The 17,130-nt window shown below is 34.9% G+C and overlaps 1 protein-coding gene across 1 annotated transcript in view; it reads right to left on the bottom strand.

Moving 5' to 3' along the window:
* prep.S (prolyl endopeptidase S homeolog) overlaps positions 1–17,130 on the bottom strand; it is a 55,301-nt gene that overhangs the window by 2,428 nt on the left and 35,743 nt on the right. Inside the window, exons 11-13 of the mRNA XM_018265411.2 lie at positions 8,490–8,626; positions 4,190–4,284; positions 415–546 (exon numbers count right to left, since the gene is read on the bottom strand). Of these exons, the coding sequence (XP_018120900.1) occupies positions 415–546; positions 4,190–4,284; positions 8,490–8,626 (364 nt within the window). The remainder of the gene's footprint in view (positions 1–414; positions 547–4,189; positions 4,285–8,489; positions 8,627–17,130) is intronic.

Genomic DNA, 17,130 nt, shown 5'->3' with positions numbered 1-17,130 from the left:
AGTAACAGTTACTCAACATGGAAGTAGGATCAAATGCATTTATTCTATAACCATCTCATGTCTGCCTATCACCTACCTTTCTTTCCACAACTAGCTGCCTATATCACTATTTAATCTGTCATTACAGTTTTATGTGAGCAGTATGAAAATTAGTGTGCACTTTTTCACAGATGCTCTGATTTATATTGCCAACTTTTGATACTTCTGACAAACACACCAACAGTTCCTTCAAAGGGACTGCATTGCTTAAACATAAATAAAAATTCAAACACAAAACAGTAGAAAGCTGCAGACATGGCAAATCCTGCAGAAAAAATATAAGAGAACCTTGCAGTAACAACAAAAATTATCATGAAAGGACAAACCTTCATAACACTCATATTTTGTGCCAAAAAAATACATAAAGAAACCTACCTACTAACAGACCACCATTAGAACCTCCGTTGATTGTGATCTTGTTAGCTGATGAGTACCCTTCCTTGACTAAGTATTCAGCAGCGCATTGAAAATCATCAAAACAGTTCTGTTTGTTTCCCAGGATTGCAGCTTTAATGGTGGGAGAAAAAGTGTGACATTTTTAGATACAGTATGATAATAATGATACCATGACATTCATAGTCTATGTTCTACTCTACAACTTGGTGTAACATTAAAATATGAATAGCAGCCAGAAGTTGTTTTCTGTACCAATATGAAATGCAGAATCTCATTATTTTGAGTAAGATTGGGTGAGATTTCCTTGTAAGGCAATAGTGTGCTAACCACTGAGCCACCACAAGCCAAGTTTATATTTTTCTCTCTTTGTTATTGTGCCCGCAGCATCCTAGTGTGCCATTAGCCTACAAGTCTGATAGTACATAGAGGGTTTGATGACTTTCTGACAGTGATCACAGGCTACAAATTGTGATGTTAGTTACTCCAAAAATAGTTGGTTCTTGATTATAGGATTTATAGTCTTTTCACACAAGTGTTAGGAAAATCTATAACAATAAAACATATAATGGATGCAATTTATTGACACTAGAAACTCAAGCTTCTGCTGCCATTCTGTGAGTAAATACCTTAAAGTACCCATTCATAGTCTTTTGGAGGAATGTAATATTGGTCTCTAATGGAAAAATCGTTCACAGTGCCAATAAATGTTTGCAAAGCTAACAATATTGCCTCACGTGACCGTAGGATAGCGATTTTTATAGTTTGTATGTAACAGTGCACAGGTCACTCCCAAAAATATATCACTCAGGAGCAGTTATAAATGCCTTTAGAATTGTACCCCACCTCACACAGATATTAGCACAGAAAAATGCAAATTATAAGTGCACAAAATGAAAAACAAATGTAAATGGGAGCCCCAAAGTGAAATATTTCTACCCAAGAAAATGTACTTAAATGTACTTAAAAAAGAAGTCTTCTTCCACTTGGGGGTGCCAAATGGCACCCCAAGTGATTGTATATACTTACCTAAAACCCTGGGCCGGTGCTCCTATCAGGAGAAAACTGCACCGGCCCAGGGTTCTTCCATTGAGCACCAGGGAGCGATCCTCTTCCTGCTTCTTCTTTCTTCAAATTTCCTGGGACAGACGCATGCGCAGTAGAACGAAATAGCCGACTTTTTAGTTAAAGTTCGGCTGTTCGCTCTACTGCGCTTGCACAGCCAAGAGAAGAAAGAAGAAGCCGGAAGAGGATCGATCTGTGGTGCTTGCTGGAAGAACCAGGGGCCGGTGCAGTTTTCTGCTGATAGGAGCACCGGCCCGGGGTTTCAGGTAAGTATATACAATGACTTGGGGGTGCCTAACATTTGGCACCCCCCAAGTTAAAGAAGACTTTCCTTCTCCTTTAATAAGAACATATGGCTTTCCTTAAATAAATGCTAGGGCAGGTGATTTTGGCTTCTCTGGGCTAAAAGCTCATATTTTATGGACTCAAGAATGATGGGTCCCAGTTCAGCTGTACCTTCCATCGACTGCATTGATCATATGTTCATAGCAACCAATGGGAAATGCAGTGAAGGACAGTATTCAAATCTACTACATTATGACACTATATTGCTTAAAATATAAGAGCTATACTGTCAGTTCAAAATGAAATATATAAAAATATTTCTTAAAATAGTAAAATTTAGAGCCAGAGAAACAGATGTGCAATCAAGAAAGCAGGCAATGCAAGAATGTAAAATGATAAAAACAGACATTCTGGATGGAAAATCAAAATTATTTTGCACATCAACTTGAATGGAAATTAGAAAACATTCAGGTAATCATCATGTAAAAATGTTTTTAAATGGCTTAAAAACACCAAGAAAGACCTAATCAGTTTATTACAAATATAATTCTAAAACAGCAGTGTAAAACGTAAGGTGGGCATTGTTAACTTGATTTGCTTAACACCGTTTAGTAAAACAAAAATTCAGTCAATTAATGTTTCCAACATTGGCACCTCTATATGAGCAATGCATTTTTAGGGTTCTTTATGTTTAATGTGGGGATTAAACACAAAGCTCTTGGTATATTTTCATAATGGACATGGAATCAAGATTAGAAATCAGCACTCATCCTTAGGGTATATTAGATGAGGGTGCAAGTCTTAAGTGGCCACTACCACCTATTCTGTAGACGAAATCGATAGATAGCACCGCACATGAGGTTTATTCTTAAAAGGCCTTTACCCCAAAAGGGCTTAGTTAAGGACAGCTGTTTTCTGTCCTTAACTAAGCCCTTTTGGAATAAAGGCCTTTTAAGAATAAACCTCATGTGCGGTGCTGTCTATTCATTGATTTCATAATGGACATGGATCAAACTGGGAATGTTATAAATTGATAATGCATTATCTTCAGGACAGGTGCTACCAAGGCTTTTATTACACCTATGGAGTTCTATACTAAGGTTCTATACTAAGGTGCCGGTGCAATAGCAACAGTTGTTATAATAATGAGGATATGTAGATGTAGAAAAATCACCTACTATAATTTGGTTTAGAACATGAATAGCCTTGAAAGGCTTAAATGTAAAAGTAGATTTTTTTTCCCCGCCACTGACTACTTTTTGTATAGATGTTATTGAGGAGGTATCATTTTAGCAAAAATGTCAGTGTCTGTCATTTCCACATCTTTTTTTAATTACAAGGTTGCAATGCCCTGCTCCAGCCTCTTCTGGAAATGCCAAACTGCTCATTAAAAAGCATAGAAATATTGTTCCTTTCTACAGAAAAATCAGTCTTGATACTGTGTTAAAAGGATTAAATATGTTGACAAAATGATATAAACTAGCTGCAATGCACTTAATCAATACAATACAATCTTTTGTTTCGGTGCTGCTAGATATTGCTCAGAGACATCAATCCAATCATCCACATGCTGTATATCAAATGAAGATCTTAGGGTCAACTGGTCTCTAAAGGTTTTTAATTATCCAGGTCATTATATATGGTATTTAGTATAGATACGTCTACAGCAACTGGACTTTCTGAATATTCTTGGAAACAAATCACTACTCATCATAGAATCCCTTGCCTCCATCCAAAGGGCAGAGACACACATGGAGATTCGGGGAGTTTAGTCGCCCAGCGACAAATTGCCTCTTCTTCGAGCAACTAATCTCCACGCAATGCCTTCCCACTGGCTAGAATCGAAATCACCGGCGGGATGGCACTCGGTTCACTTCGTTTCCCGAAGTAGCCCAAAATTCCTCGCGAGGCAACTTCGGAAAACGAAGCGATCCGAGTGCCATACAGCCGGCGATTTAGATTCTAGTTGGCAGGAAGGCAGTTCGGGGAGATTAGTTGCCAGAAGAAAAGGCGATTTGTCGACGGATGACTGAATCTCCCCGAATCTCCACGTGTGTCTCTGCCCTTAGGAGATACCAGTTTTTTTGTAGAATTTTGTCAAATTGGCACAAATCCATGCCTGCCAAATTTATTTGCTCATCAGTATAAGAATACGTTGCAATAAATAGAACTATCTTTAAGAGGTCTTTTGAAAAACAAATACAGTAGAACCCCAATTTTATGTACCCAGATGTTTTGTTTTTTCAGTCCCATAAAGGAAAGAGGCAAATTTACTCCCCAGATTTTACATTAACCTGGAATTCATGCCATTTTGACACCATCCCATGGGAAATGCGTAATCAGGGTTCTACTGTATAGTGTATTCACATCTTTACATTAAATGGCTACTACAATCCAAATAGCTTACCTTTGTGCCAAGTCTCTCCATATTCACCACCACCTCGAATGTTGGCAACAGCTAGAATGCCACCAAGGTGCCTAACAAAAATTAGCCTTGACACACTGTAACAAAAAGCATTGATCATAATACAGTTGTAGAAAAATATGAATACAATACTGCAAACCCAAATGTCATGCAATTTACAGTACTAGAACATGGAAATGCTATAAAACCATCATGACCTTGGGAGAACAACCATCACCCAATAGAAGGATGAAAGCAGTGTCAGGATTTAATCAATATGGTTTCATGCAGCTTAGTACTGTTTTATTATTATAAAGAGAAATCATTAAAAAAACTGAATTATTTTCTTGAAACCAACTCTGTGGGAGATGGCCTTGACTTAATTTGGAGTTTGGGGATCCCATCCCATATATTTTGAGGTTTGAGCAGTGTTAGATTTATAAGATATATTTCTTTGATAGAGCAAAAAAATGTTTTATCTTGCATCATTCTTCTATATAGGTAAGTATAGAAAAAAAGGGTACAAATGATTTGTACCTCTAGTTTTTTTAGGTCTACTTTCCTTTTATTCTTTATTTTGATTTTTGTACTTTGCAAAAGTCTTAATAATTAAGTAAAATTATTTCACAACACAATACAAATATTACTGGAAGAGCAGCAATTAGAAGCTGTAGAAAAAAGCCATTTATTGACAGCCTATGACTTAATTAAATCCATAGATATATTTAATGGTGTCTATTAACAAATGAAAAGGTGGAATTGCAGAACTGATTAGGTACATGTCGTAGTATCATTACTATATATATCACGGTTTACATTTTAGAAGCATTTACCAAAAGTGCATTCTCCTAAAAGATGAATGCTGAAACATCTTTGCACACTTTTCTGACGTGAACATTTGCACAGGCCCTACTAACTGCACTGGAACATGAACTTGAAGAATGAATGAAGAGTCTGCACACTGTATCAGGGCAGCCATATAGAAGGGACAATAATTTAAGCCTGGCGCCTTATAAACTGCGTTAAGGTTTTTTGGTTTTCCAGGAATAGCATTATTCTCAGGAGAGTACAATTCAGGACTGCAGCAGACTTACTCACAGCCTGCTAAAAGATTACATCAGAGACAACCTTGAGGAAGAAAAGGACTAAACAAAATCACCTTTCCCCATGCTCCCCTCACTGTGTTATGTGGAAAATAAAGCTGCAGGCTAGTCCACTTAGCTAGTCAGCTCCACTACTCCACTTACCTCTCTCAATATACCCCCCTTCCCTCCATAGCCAAAATTGTATTTTGAAAAGAGCTCTGTGAACACAGAGCCATATAAACCTCTGTTTGGGATCCTTGGGTTCCTTGTTTCTTCTAACCTTGTATGTTTTTTGGCTGGTGGTGATGAATTAAGAGACCCCTTTTGTCCTCTTCAGGTCTAGTAGCCAGGAAGGTTGAGGTTTAAAGAGCATGCCACAGTCTTTGGAGTATGGTATGCCTGACGTTTCCTTCTCATTGCGGACCTTCTTGCCATGTGACCCAGAGTTTGATGGCAAGTCTAATTATGCCCTACTACTTTGTGTGTGTTTTTATGCACTTTAGTGATTTTTGAAGCATGTTGCACGGGCTTCAATTAAAACAAAAAAATAAAATAATCAGCCAATGCTACTACTATAATTATTGTTATTTGTTAATGCAGTCTTGATTTACATTATTGTGGTTGAAATTACATTATTTATTTTGAAACCACAAGCTAAGCACTATTGTGTTTATAATTACACTATAAGAATATTTTTAAATAGACTAAACTATTTTGCTAAGTCTATTAAGATTTAAAGTCCTCATCTGATTTACAAGTGCAATTGACTTGATAATGTAGAAAAATCAATGCTAGTGTATAATAAAGTCAATTTAATACAAAACTATATACATTATATAGATTTATGCAAAATGTTTCTTTCACACATCTGTTTATTATATTTGAGCAACATCTTACTAAGCCTTCTCTAGCAAATTGTGTTAACAAGTCAAAAGCCTTTTTGCAGCAAACAAATGAAGTATAGGTATAGTATCTATTATCTGGAATGCTTAGGACCTGGGGGTTTCCAGAAAAGGGATCCCATACCTGTATCTTTATTTAGGTGGGATAGGAACTATGAACCATCTTTCTTTCTATTGGTAATATTTAGTGATATCCTACTATTTATCAGCTGGGAAATTGACAATATGTCTAGCCCCATGTCAGATTTCAAAATTGAATATAAAAAAAAATCTGTTTGCTCTTTTGAGAAATGGATTTCAGTGCAGAATTCTGCTGGAGCAGCACTATTAACTGATTCATTTTGAAAAATTTTTTTTTCCCCATGACAGTATCCCTTTAAGATAAGCTGCCACCATAGTGATTAACCGATTTCTTCTCCATAAAAGGCACACAGTAATAACCAAGTTCTGTTAGAATAGCATTCCATATTTTTCATGACAGAAGTTCATATTTATTACATGTCTATAGTTTTATCAGTCTTCCACTGTTAAGTCAGCCGCAGACGTCAATTATATAGAAAAAGTGACAGATTATTTCCCAGTGTTTTTTGAAAGAAACTGGTAGTCATTACATTTCCACATTTAAAAAAATTCTAGCAAAATATTTTTTTGGAGTTATATATATCATTCTCATTTGTTTCATATCAATAACCCAGCATTAGGATAAAGAATATTTAAAAAACCTTGTGCACAATAGACTAACCTATAAATGTTTTATGTTTTGGCTGAAAAGGGCATTTTCTTTTTGTTTACTTTAATTTGCTCCCTAGAGTAAAATAAATGTAAATTAAATACTTTGCACAGGGCAGGCTTCCCCAGTAATGGAAAAAAACTGTTTAATCCTATTCTAGTATTTTTCTTTCTGACTGGGCATATTTGCAGTAGTTCCTTGGATCACAATAAGTTGTAGCGATCTAAAGAAGCTATATCTCTCATGTCATCCTGTTCAATGACTTTGATTATTAAGTTAAATTTATTTGTGAGACTGGATTTGTCGGCACTCTTTAATCATTAGAGTTAGTCTCCTGAGGGTGCTGTCCTAATGTTTTGCTGATTGATGATCCCAATTTTAATCAGCAAACTAATGTCAGAGTTAACGAATCGAACATGCAGCACCTTTTGGGCTAAATCTCAGTTCCAGTAATGGTGAAAAAGAAAAAAACCCCACGGAATTTAATATATGGGCCATTGAAATGTATAATTACGCGTTTGTATATTTAAATAATTCTAAGAGTTTCCTGAGGCTACCCCAATTAAATTAAGGTCTGAATTCCATGAAACATTGTGACAGCAACTGGTACCACATTCTTACCCAATTCCTGCGGTTTGAGACAAAAAGAGACTGTATTATTACCCACAAGCCCATTTTATAATAAGATCCTACTTTTAAGGAAACTCTATCAACACTATATTTAAACGGAACCTGTGGCAGCCTAATTATGAAAATTGCAGATGAGTTTATTGTATATTTGTCTAATGTCACATTAGGGACAATTTTCTCCATATGTAATAAACTGAACTAAGTTTGCCCAGTAGCAGTATCCTATAGTATCAAATAAGATGTTTGCTTTAAACAGGTGACCAATAAATGCTACCCACTGATTGGTTGCTATGAGTAACTACTCATTGGGACACTTAGGGGGAGATTTATCAAGGGTCGAATAGTAAATTTAAATTTTCGAGTTTCAAAACTCAAACATTCAAATTTGAATCCCCCCTATTCGAATGTAAGTTTGAATGTGAGATTTATCACCCCTCGACCATGGAAACAGTCTTAAGTCTAATATTTGCCGTTTAAAACCTGCGAGTTCATGTACAAGTCAATTGAGACATTTGGAGATGTTAATAACCTTCCTAACATTCAAGTTTTTTTTTTCGGGATTCGAAAAATTGCATTTCGGGGTCGGAACCATTTGATAAAAAAAACATTCACTTGAATTCGAAATTCAACCTTTGAAAAATGGGTCTCTTAGTGTCTTTTATTATATAACCCCACAAATGTCACTGGGGGAACAATAGTTTATTTGATAACCACATAGATGCAGCAGCCTCAAAAGCACAATAATCAAGACTAAAAAAATCTATTTATGGATTTCAAAATACAAAATTGTTTAGTATAACAATTGTTTCTAAATATTTCATAACTAAGAAATGAACGTGGCTAAAATGTTTAGCAAAAAAAAAAAAAAAAATCATGGCAAACACAGAACATACTCATTTATTACTACTCTACGTGATTTTTTTTTATTTCAAAATGAACATGGATAATGTCCATACCTGTAGCTTGGTGTGATGGATATGTTGAACCCACCGTAGCCATATAGAAAAGCAGGATGAGAATTGTCCAAGGTAATTCCCTTTTTATGGACTATAAACATTGGTATCATGGTGCCATCTTTGCTAGGGTAAAACACCTGAAGGAGACAAGAAACACTTCAAATGTGGTAGAGAATGAAAAAAATAATCAGTACTAATATGCATTTGAAACTGAAACTTTTTCATCTTTAATAATATTATGAATGAAAATGTGATCATACAAACACTTTACTGGCTCAGATAAAAGCAACATGAATGAACTTGTTATTAGCAAGAGCCTTTCCTTTGATTCCAAGCCTGGTTGAGTAGTTTAAGAATTCTGAATGTTGAATGCCAATGAAACACAGCTGAACAATGACTACCTAACTATCTCTCATGAACACAAATTGAAGAGAGTTAGCAGTTCTCAATCACTTCTTTGTTTCCTCTTTTGTATTACAGCTATAAGAGAACGTGTTTCAAATGAATAATGAATGAATAAAAGAATGTGGTACTTTCAGCAAATTAGAAGTTTAATTGAACTACAATTATGTCTGAACATTTTTATTTTGTTATTCTGGTAATAAAAGGTACTAAAGAGTAAGAACATTGTAGCCCCACAGAGAAATAGTTTTTTAGCTGCCGGGTCCAGTTACCCTTTTTTAAACTGGTAGAAAGCAGAAGCGGAAGTCAAAAAATAACTAACTGAATAGTTGCCAAGAATAGGACATTCTTCATACATACTGGGAGAATCTGACCCATTTTGCAAATTTTCAGAGAAGCAAAATGGGCCAGATTTGTACATCACTGGACCTGGCAGCCAAAAATAAATCACAAAATGCATTGAAGTCTATGGGCGACAGCTAAAATATTTTTTTAAAACTATTGATATGAGCTTAAAGGCCAAAATACATTTTGCAAGATAGTTCTTGTAGAGTTGAGGGACCAAAAATTATAAATCTGAAACTATACATTAAGCAACAGGACAGGTAGGTATACTTTGAACAGCAGCACTGACTTGGCATTATTTATGGACCTGGTTGTGCAACCCCCACCCCCGACTTCTTCTTCTTCTTATATTATTAAATATATTGGATTATAAACACAAAAGGAAATACCACAATGAATGCAAAACAAAGACATACTCTGGAACAAACAAAACCAAAGATTCTCCACATACAGCAACCAGTATGCTGCAAGTTGCGTTAGTCCTTGAATATTTTATGCCATAATAATGCTCAGGTGAGGTTAAATCTTGCAATTCACACACTACTTATTATTCTAAAAAAATCCCAAACCTCTAGAGATGCTTTGCTCTTATTCAAGAGCACCAAGAAAACCCATATTAGTGTTGTCCTTGCGAACAAGGGCAATTCAATGTCCATTTCAAAGCCTTTGGCTTTAGGTGATTTATTGCAGCAAAGTTAAAAAATGGAGGAAAAAAAGTTTTTACAGAATATTTTCTTTATCTTACATTAAAGGAACCATAGTACCAAAAAATGAAAGTGTTTGAAGTAATGAAAATATCATGTAGTATTGCCCTGCACTGGTAAAACCGATGTTTGTTCCAGAAACACTACTATAGTTCATATAAACAAGCTGCTGTGTAGCAATGGCGGAAATTGAAGAAAGGCTATATGGCACAGGTTAACTAATGGATAACAGATAACACCATTTTGTTCTACAGGTATGGGACCTGTTATCCAGAATGTCCGGGACCTGGGGTTTTCCGGATAACGGATCTTTCCGTAATTTGGGTCTTCATGCCTTAAGTCTACTAGAAATTCATGTAAACATTAAATAAACCCAATAGGCTGGTTTTGCTTCCAATAAGGATTGATTATACCTTAGTTGGGATAAAGTACAAGCTACTGTTTTATTATTACAGAGAAAAAGGAAATCATTTTTAAAAATTTGGATTATTTGGATAAAATGGAGTCTATGGGAGACGGCCATTCCGTAATTCGGAGCTTTCTGGATATCGGGTTTCCGGATAAGCGATCCTATTCCTGTACAGAGATTATCTGCTATCTGCTGTGTAACCTGAGCCTTTTCTCCTTTGAATGGCTGCCCCCATTGCTACACAGTAGTTTTACCAGTGCAGCGTAAAAATGCATTATATTTTTAGTACCGTACTTTAAAACACTTTCATAATTTTATGTTACTGTTCCTTTAAAGCGTTCTCCTGCAAAAGTAGTATATCATTTTCCTTATGAATAAACCACACGAGGTATCATTTCAGAGGTATCTATATTAGTTTATATTTCAGAGATTATGTATAAATTACCTTCACCTGCCTAAGTGCTAACAAAGCATTTCAGTGGAAAGTGAACTTCGAATAGAATGTTTAATTTTATCACAATATGTCCAGCGAACATGACAAAGACCACAGTGCCACTGAAATATAGTTTATTTCTCTCTCTCTCATTAAAAATGGGAAGTGCAATAGATATAAATGCATTAATCAGCATTATTCCTATAACTGACCTTGCCTGTCTTACTGCTTGAAGGCTAAACAAGCTCATTTTGTAAACATATTAAAATCCCACCAGAACAAACTTGTGCATGTATGACACAATGAGCAGATGAAGTAAACTGTATCTAGACAAAAGCTGAAATGGCACACCATGCTACTCATTTTAAAAAAAATATTAACAAATGGTTTTCCATTAAAATAAATGCTGTGTTTTTGTGCCTTGTTGTGCTGCGTGAAGTTAATAAAGTTTGCACCACCTGTAGAAAATAAAACTTGGCAGAAATAATGTGGAACAATAAGGGATGCACCAAATTCTTTGTTTAAAGATTCGACCAAATCCTTTGTTTAAGATTGGAATGATACCAACTGAATCTGAGCCCTAATTCACATATGTATATTAGGGAAAAGAGAAAAATGTTTGACTTCCTTGTTTGTGTGAGAAAAGTCACATGAAATTTTGGATTCGGATTCAGTTTGGCCAGGCACTTGGATTCGGCTAAATGCGAATCTTGACAAAAAAAACAAAAACAAAACACCAAATCTCGACCAAATCCTCGATTCCGTGTATCCTTAGCAACAATGTAAGCATCATTTTGAAGTATACTTTTTCTATATTGGTATTCCAGCAATTTACAACTGATCTGCCTGACTTTATTCGCCAGTTTTGAATATTATTGCCCCAATGACATTATATCATTACTCCAATTCACTACTAGACCATATCCCACCACTGGCTTCATGCAAAAGAATTTGAATACTTTAAAGGAAAACTAACCCCCCCCCAAATTAATACTTAACGGGATCCTGTCATCCGAAAGCATGTTTTTTTCAAAACACATCAGTTAATAGTGCTACTCCAGCAGAATTCTGCACTGAAATCCATTTCTCAAAAGAGCAAACAGATTTTTTTATATTCAATTTTGAAATCTGACATGGGGCTAGACATTTTGTCAATTTCCCAGCTACCCCTGGTCATGTGACTTGTGCCTGCACTTTAGGAGAGAAATGCTTTCTGGCAGGCTGCTGTTTTTCCTTCTCAATGTAACTGAATGTGTCTCAGTGGGACATGGGTTTTTGCTATTGAGTGTTGTTCTTAGATCTACCAGGCAGCCGTTATCTTGTGTTAGGGAGCTGCTGTCTGGTTACCCTCCCATTGTTCTTTTGTTTGGCTGCTGGGGGGGAAAAGGGAGGGGGTGATATCACTCCAACTTGCAGTACAGCAGTAAAGAGTGATTGAAGTTTATCAGACCATAAGTCACATGACTTGGGGCAGCTGGGAAATTGACAACATGTCTAGCCACATGTCAGATTTCAAAATTGAATATAAAAAAAACTGTTTGCTCTTTTGAGAAACGGATTTCAGTGCAGAATTCAGCTGGAGCAGCACTATTAACTGATTAATTTTGAAAAAAAATGTTTTTTCCCCATGAGAGTATCCCTTTAAGCAACAGATAGTTTACATCATATTAAGGGACATATTAAAGAATCTTACCAAACTGGAATATATATATATATATATATATATATATATATATTTATTTATTTTTAAGTAAATATTGCTTAGATATTCTCTGTGCTGCCTCAGAGATCACCTGTCCAGAAATACTGCAGCTCTAAATGTAACAGGAAGAAGTATGAGAGCAAAAGACAGAACTTTGTCTGTTAATTGGCTCTTGCGACCTAACGTATGTTTTTTTGGTTTGTTTGTGTGCACCGTGAAAATAGTGGAATCCTAGGCTTAGGATCATCCAGTGGTACATGCTACTAAAAAAGTATATTATTAAGAAAATGGTTTATTTACATGAAGCAGAGTTTTTACATATGAGCTGTTTTATGCAATATATTTTTATAGAGACCTACATTGTTCAGAGGAATAGTTTTACTTTATAGTAGGGTGTGGGAACACATAAGGAAGGCTGTAGATGGACAACCGTTGAATGGAAAATTGTTAGCCTAGGCAGAAACATATTCATAAAAACTACAGAATACAAGGTAAAGGAAACAATAATACACTTACAATTTTGATAAATACCACTGCTGGGTCATGCAACCAGAAGAACAAAGCCATGTCCTTTGCAAAACTGTACCCAGTATCTAAAATAATAAATGAATTTCTCGCAAACGCATGCAGAATGTTTACAACAAAGAGTAATCATAAGAAATTAAAAACGAGTCTTAAACAGTACCTTTTCAAATTTAGGACTAAACTGCTGCGTATGAATGATAGAAAATGATTTGTAAGATAACTGAAACCTACAACAATATTACATATATACAATAATGCCTGGCTACTGCAAAAGCCATCATGCTTCAAACGCCCTACAGAGTTCAAACTAGCGCAATTTTAGCCTGGAAGCTTACCTCATGCTGCAATTTACCAGGGTGGAACTAGGCACAAAGGGGATGAGGGCAGTATCATTAGGTCTGCTTCCTAAGGTGGCAGAAGACCTAGAAATATCTGTAGGCCTTTCACTAGAGACATTTTTTTTTCTAGTTAAGTATGTGTGTAATTGTTTAGTTGTTTTACCTTTATGACCAGCTGCATTTGTGAGGCTTCTTTGAAGAGCTGATGAGGCTAAAAGGGAACTCTAGTCTTACTACTAATACATGCCAGTAGCTGCCTTCAAAATGATGCATTTGAAGTCCCAAAACATTTGCACCAAAATCCTTACTATGTTTTCTGTGAGGGCAATGAAATGTGCATTAACAATAATCTGTACATTTTAGGGCCATATCGGAAATTATATTTTTCCAACAGGATAAGGCTCTTAAGTATGATAAGGATGTTATCATGGAAAAGGGGCATAGCACTTGCTATTTTATTTTTTCACATTTCACAAGGTATCAGCTTTATAGAAAGATCCAGAGCCGCTAGAGGACACTGAATAAAAGAATTTCGTCTAATTCACAGAAGTGATCCTATAACAATTAGAAACACTAGAAAATGTAGCAAATGAACATGTGAAACCGGTACTGATTATTTTAGTGCTCTGATTACATCAGCTTCAGAAAAGGATGTGTGAAGGCATTAACCCAACTGAAAATGAAAGGGTTTATAATTGATAACTGAACATTTTCATTGACAAATATCTGTTTGCTAGAAAGGCTGCCAATAATTTATAAGCTATATTTTTTCACTTCACAGAACTGCTTTATATCTCAAGTTTTTTGAGTTTTTCTATTAAAATCAGTTACTGTAACTGAGCCTGTTGAGTGTGGTATTTTTTCTATATTTTTTACACAGTTTACCTGCACCCAAGCATGCAGTGTTTTTGTTTGGTGAGTGCTCCTCCATGTTATAAAAACACACACATATATATATATATACATACATACATACATACATATATATATATATATATATATATATATATATATATATATATATATATATATATATATATATATATATATATATATATACACACACTCAAAGGGATTGTTCACCTTCTAAACACAATTTTGTTTTCAAATTGTTCACCATAAACAAAGACTTTTTTCAATTGCTTTCCGTATTTTAATTTTTTAGTTTTCCCATACTTTAAATTTAATGTGTCTCTAGTGTTTCAGTCTGGCAGCTCAATGATACAGGAGCATTCTGAACGGTTACAATCTCTAAATTTAGTTGATACATTTAGTTAATTCTCTGCAATATCTATGGACTATAAGCAACTATTGTATCAATTATAACAGCTGCCTTTAATGAAGCTCAGGGATTCTGCTCAGCAGGGACAAAGATAACTAAATGTATCAACTAAATGTATTAATTTAGAACAGTTAAAGAGTCGGCGACCCCCCCCAGAGCTGCTTTAGAAGGTGAAAAATTATAAAATAGAAAGTAATTGGGAAAAGTCTTTATTTACGGTGAACAACCTGAAAACAACTGAACTGAGAAAAGTGTTTTGAAGGTAAAAAACCCCTTTAAGTCTCATTTCATGTAAGCGTTAGCTCCAATACATCTACGAGGCAAAGGGAGCCCACCCTCTCACATTAAAATATTTTAGACCTGTTAATTAAAATCAAACTGACTCATGATGAGAGATAGGTTGCTCAATGGGGAATAGTAAGGAATACATAATTATCATCAAACATCACAGAATTTTAAATTTATTATATTTAATAATTAAAAAATGATGGATACGAGTAAATTAACATTCATGTGTATATTCATAATATAAAATGTTAAGATGTTGTACCATGTTATCCATTGAAAAAATGCAGAAAAAGTAGAGTTTGGTGATACCTTTTATATGACAATTGCTAATGTTACTAATTCAGCTAGCCAATAAAAGGTATCACCAAACTTTACTTTTTCTGCATAATATATAATAAACTGAAGAAAATATTAAACAGGACTGATTTGTACAATTATTTTAAAGTGGATTATACCAGCTTCTGTATTGGCATAAACTGTGTTTTCATTGGTTATTAGAAAAGATGGCCTACTTTTTTCCCATTAACGTTTTCTGTAGTCCCTAAAGGACAAAAGAATATGGACATGTAATGATCGGACTGCTTTCACAACAGCAAAACAAATTAAAAGTAGCTGCTAATGCATTTGAAATGTGATGTGATCATAGTAAAAAAAATAATAGACTGCAGAGATTTCCAAGTTACATTTGGCACTAGATGTCAAGTTAACATGTTCAAGTTCAAGAGCTCAGCTGACTAAATCACACCAGCCATGACAAATCAATTACACCGCAAGGGAATTCTGTTAGCAACTTACAAATAATGTAATAACACTGCTTCTAAACCAGAAATATCTAGCAATTATCAAAAATCAGTTCTATGAAGAATAAAGGCTAGGCAGATTACCAAAATATCACTAACAGCACAATATATTTGTCAGAAGTGATACATAGGTACAGTGATACAATAGTGATATTAACAACTCTGCATTAGAGAAATGTTAATTTCTTTGATCCATGTGCAGTCATCCGGAGAAGAGCAATTTAGAAAATGCATTTTTCTTGTAAACCATTACACCAAGCTTAGTATGAACAATTAAATATTTATTCTTAGGAAATTAAAACATTGCATATTTGTTTGTACTGAAAAGGTAATTATGTTTGCCATCCACAGAGCTAAATGAAAAGACTCCAGCTGGGAGCCTCCACAAGTGTATTAACCGATATTTATATACACCATGTAAAGTATACAAAAATCTGAGAAGGTCACAACCTTTGCCTGTTATGTTGTTATGTGCAATGGTTTTAGGGCAATTCCCCAGAGAGATCAGAAATATATATGTGGTGTTATGTCACCTGGATTCCTGTTTCTCCAGTAAGGAATACATAGGCTCTGCTCCAGTTGTGCCAACTTATTGATCAATGACCATGGGGATATCAGGGGTCATTTACTATGACAGTGCTGGTGTTAAAACCCCTAGCAGGTTAGCATAAAATAAATACAGAACATAAAGACTGGAATCAAATGTGGAATATGGTGTACTAATCAGTTACAGATGCTATAAGTCAGGCTCTGTTTGATGTAAATTGCTTTAGAGTGACTGGAAAAGGTACAGGTCAGCCAATGAGTTTATACAAGCTTTATTGCATGATCATAAGTAAATTAAACTGTAATAGAATGTTTAGAATGTATAGAAACATTTATTTCATTTGCTGTTTTTAGCACCCGTTGCGGTCTTAAAATATGCCAATCATATCCACTGTAAACCAATTAATTTATAATCCTCTAGTTTTCCTGCAGCAACTGTACTAGGAAGGGAAACCTTTGGTTTCACTAAAAGGGTAGTTTGACATTAGTCTTTATGAGCTAGCAATTCCATATACTGCCCATGGGATAAGAAACAAGCCAGATAGCAAGCAATCGTCAGTTACCCTGGTAGTTTATTTGTAGCTCATAAGAAAATTCAGATATCATAACAGATTGAAAGAAGTCTCATTAAATGCACTGCTGCAAGAAATTGCTTAGTGATAAATGCTATTCATCAAATTTCCAAGTGCTCAGTAGGTTTTAATAGCAGTTGGATATATTATTTACACCCATACTACTTTTTAAAAACAAAATAAATGTCTAAATGGGTGTGGTCCATTCAGGCATATATTATAATTATTAGATTTAATTATTATATTTTATTTTATATTTATTTTAATATATTATTATATATTAATTATTACATAT

The sequence above is a fragment of the Xenopus laevis genome, chromosome 5S, assembly GCF_017654675.1.
Source record: "Xenopus laevis strain J_2021 chromosome 5S, Xenopus_laevis_v10.1, whole genome shotgun sequence".
In the NCBI taxonomy this organism is placed as follows: domain Eukaryota; kingdom Metazoa; phylum Chordata; class Amphibia; order Anura; family Pipidae; genus Xenopus; species Xenopus laevis.
This window is presented reverse-complemented; position numbering and strand designations above follow the sequence as displayed.